Raw genomic sequence first — 3,475 nt, forward strand, 5'->3', positions numbered from 1 at the left:
CACGTGAATATGTACGCATAACTTCGGACAAAACAAAAGGTAAATTCCCTTGACAACATCACGTGGTCGGAAATTGGAAAACAAAACTTACAAGCTAAAGAGGTCTATTGCTATCAATTGCAAAGCCGATCTAATCCGTGGAAGCCACTTTACAACCTCGAATGTTTTCACTCAGTTTATCACGCTATCAAGATGAAGAGCCTACCGTATGCCATAGCACTTGGTTTAACTTACATCAAATGCATTGTGGCCTTTGTTGTGAAAGTCGTGTTGTCCCACACTCCAATCCTTAAGAACAAGCTTCAAAAGTTCGAAGAAGAGAGCAATCGTGTTCCATACCAAAACTTTTGGGACGTTTACGGTGGACGCAAGCACTTCGTCTCCATTCTAAAAATACTGGTCGGTGATTTAAACAAGGTGGCTAAGCTTGGCTTTTCTGCTCCGAATTGCACAGTTGCTACGGTTGATGGAAAAAAATGCAAGCTGTTAGATTTTACTAAAGGGAATCGCCCGCTTGTTCTTAACTTCGGCAGCTGCACCTGACCACCGTTCCTTGTCACTTTTGTGAAAGACTTTCAGACTGTCGTTCACAATTTTGACAAGGTTGCAGATTTTCTTACAGTCTACATTAGCGAAGCTCACCCAACGGATGATTGGCGTTGGAATGTAAGTACTGGCTACCACATTCTTCTCTGTTTTTCATTTTAGACGAGAATTCATAACCTTTTAAGTGCACTTTTAGTTACCTTATAAGGTGGGGTTGGATAAGTCTTTGTTCATAACCATGTCTATGCCGAGTTAAATTAATCTTCTTCATCCAATTCCTCCGGGAAAACTAGGCTACCATATGGAGGTTAAAGTCCTTAAGTCACTTTCGCAATATGGAGATTGCTCTACGTCACCAGCGCCTTAGCATAGAGTATGAGGCAATCCGAGCTACTTGCCTCAGTCATTTTTTCGTGATTTTTGAAAATAAAGTGTGATTCCAGAGTTGTCTTTGAAATGTACTCATCATAAACGCCTAAAATATCTGCGGAGAGAATTTAACTATCGACATTGCCTCAGTCATAATTTTTTTTTGGCTACTGACCTAGGGCCGGTTTCTCGAAAGTCCCGAAACTTTACTGGCCATTTTCAGGTGTCACAATTCGCTCTGTATCTCAAGAACGGAGAGGATTTAAGGCAACAAACTTCACAGTCAGTTTGCTTTTTATTACCTTGAAAACATGTTTAAAAATCGGTATTCCTGAACATGCGGTTGGCAGGTTCAGAAATGGCTGCTCGGGCCCGAAACCGCGTTTTCAGGACTTTAGAGAAACCGGCCCCCGGTCACTCCTCCTCCCCGCCCCCCCCTCCCCCTCCCTCCCCCAAACAACGTTGAATTTTCTTCGCTATACGTCACAAACTGGATGTATAATTGTTTGATTTTAACAATATTACAGGAGGGGGAAAGGAGAGGAAGGCATTGGACATGCACAGGGAGCTCATAACAGGCTATCATAATAGTTTTCGCCGAAGAATTTTATCCCCCATTGTAGCTTCGTAACGTATCATGATGAAAAAATGAAATAATGGCTTACTTTTTCACCTTCATTATTCCACTCATTATAGAACAACGTGGAAATCCAGCAACACAAGAATTTAATAGAGCGTTGTGACGCCGCCAAACGTTTGGAGGAGTTCTGTTCATGCACCGCTCCTATTGTGGTCGACTCGATGCAGAATGAAGCGAACGACGCGTATGGAGCCTGGCCCGAGAGACTGTATATTATACAGCAAGGCAAGATAGTGTACGAGGGTGGGACGGGTCCCTATAACTACAACTTAGGGGAGGTGGAAAAGTGGTTAGAAAAATACAAAACCACTCTGTAACTACGTCCTAAAACAGGGGTGAAGTTCTAACTCGCCGGTCTTCATTTAGTCTTGTGATATGCCATCAATATCGATTTGTCAAACAAGGTTTTTTATGTCTAGCATTTTTTAAAAGACTGTAGCAATTCCTGTTACTTCCCCAATCAATGTAATTCGGATAATTCAAATGAAAAATTTTCATGGTGATTCATTGTACTTTTAACACGAATGACATTAATTAATATTCGTAACAGTAGACTTTAAGACTTCTTCTGTAAGGGAAGATAGGCTCAAAATGGCCTACATAGCTTTTTCGCATGACGTCAGTGCTTCCGTGTTGGTTTTTCGAGCAAATCCCCTGGGAATTGAAACAACCAGAGACTCGTTAGCTTTATGAACGAAGTGTTTGGTTTTTCGATTTCAGTGGCTGGCGCATTTGAAAAAAAAAAGAAATGTTTGTAAACAGATATCGTCCCTCTTGTTTCGTACGGAAAGACTTATATGGCCGCGGGTCACGTGACTTCATAGCACAAAAATCTCCCCACCCACCTCCCTCACCCCCTTCAGAATATTTAATTTTTAAGGACCGTATATGAGAATGCCCTACGGAGTAAATACGCTTCTCTTGATGAATGAAATCTTGTTCTTAACGAGCCGAATCCAAAAATGCTTTGCAGCTAATCCAAAAACTGCACTATTATGGTTCACATGCCAAGGTTTCACTCCGTGATTAAGGAAGCTACCCACTGGAAAATGACTCTTCCCTACCCTTACCGTGAGGGTTAACATGGATCAAACTCCTTCCCAGGGAACTAGACTCTCGGTGGAGAAAAGCTCTGGGAACGACGTTGAGCATGGGTTACTTTTACTACTATTCTTGGTTTTCACTCACGTGATCATCGGTCATATTTCCAATAAACAAAAGAAAAGCTTTGCTCAAGAATCCGGAGACAATGATTCTTCTTAATGACATTATAGTTCGATTTTTGGAGGATATGCTTAGGACATCAACAGGGTGGCCGTTGTTTGCTTGGAGCAGGGACCCCAACGTGCCGGCCGGCAGGTCAAGAGGAAGTTATGTGATGACCGCTAGTTTAATTTGATAATTCGTTGCAATGACAGTGGTATCGACATAGCCAATAAAACCAAGTTTCAAAGCAGGTCCTTTCAAGTTAAACCATTATATGTTGCGAAAGGTGAAACTGATAAACTGCCAATTTTTGTTCCTCGCGAAGAGAGATCAATGTAAATACTTAACTTGAAATAGTCAGTTTCCTGAATCTTCTGTCCATTCTAGCCGCTTTTTTGTTCATCTCTACGAAGTCCGAAATCCTGGATGACAGCCATAAAGGAAAAACACCATTTGAATGTGGATCTCTATGGCTCGACTAATAGTGTGGATATGAGGATTTGGTGTTTGGGCAATGAAGCTAAAGCTAGTCTAAACAGAAGGAATCTCGATAGTTAGGTAGTTGATTTGGCAAGCTAAGACATTTTCAATGGGTATACGATGGATTGTACCTTTTTTTTTAACAAAATAATACAATGAACAATGGCATGATTAAAACAATTGCCAAGTTCTCTCAATAAAGGAAGGCTTAATGCATTAAACTGTGTTCAAAAA

The 3,475-nt window shown here is 41.2% G+C and overlaps 1 protein-coding gene across 1 annotated transcript; it reads left to right on the forward strand.

The window, feature by feature from the left end:
* The first annotated feature begins 31 nt into the window (after positions 1-31).
* On the forward strand, positions 32-3,475 carry LOC138057386 (type I iodothyronine deiodinase-like). The gene is made up of 2 exons (XM_068903416.1): positions 32-666; positions 1,612-3,475. The coding sequence occupies exons 1-2, from the start codon at positions 193-195 to the stop codon at positions 1,870-1,872; spliced, it is 735 nt and encodes a 244-aa protein (XP_068759517.1). The 5' UTR covers positions 32-192; the 3' UTR covers positions 1,873-3,475.

The sequence above is a fragment of the Montipora capricornis genome, chromosome 7, assembly GCF_036669925.1.
Source record: "Montipora capricornis isolate CH-2021 chromosome 7, ASM3666992v2, whole genome shotgun sequence".
Lineage (NCBI taxonomy): Eukaryota > Metazoa > Cnidaria > Anthozoa > Scleractinia > Acroporidae > Montipora > Montipora capricornis.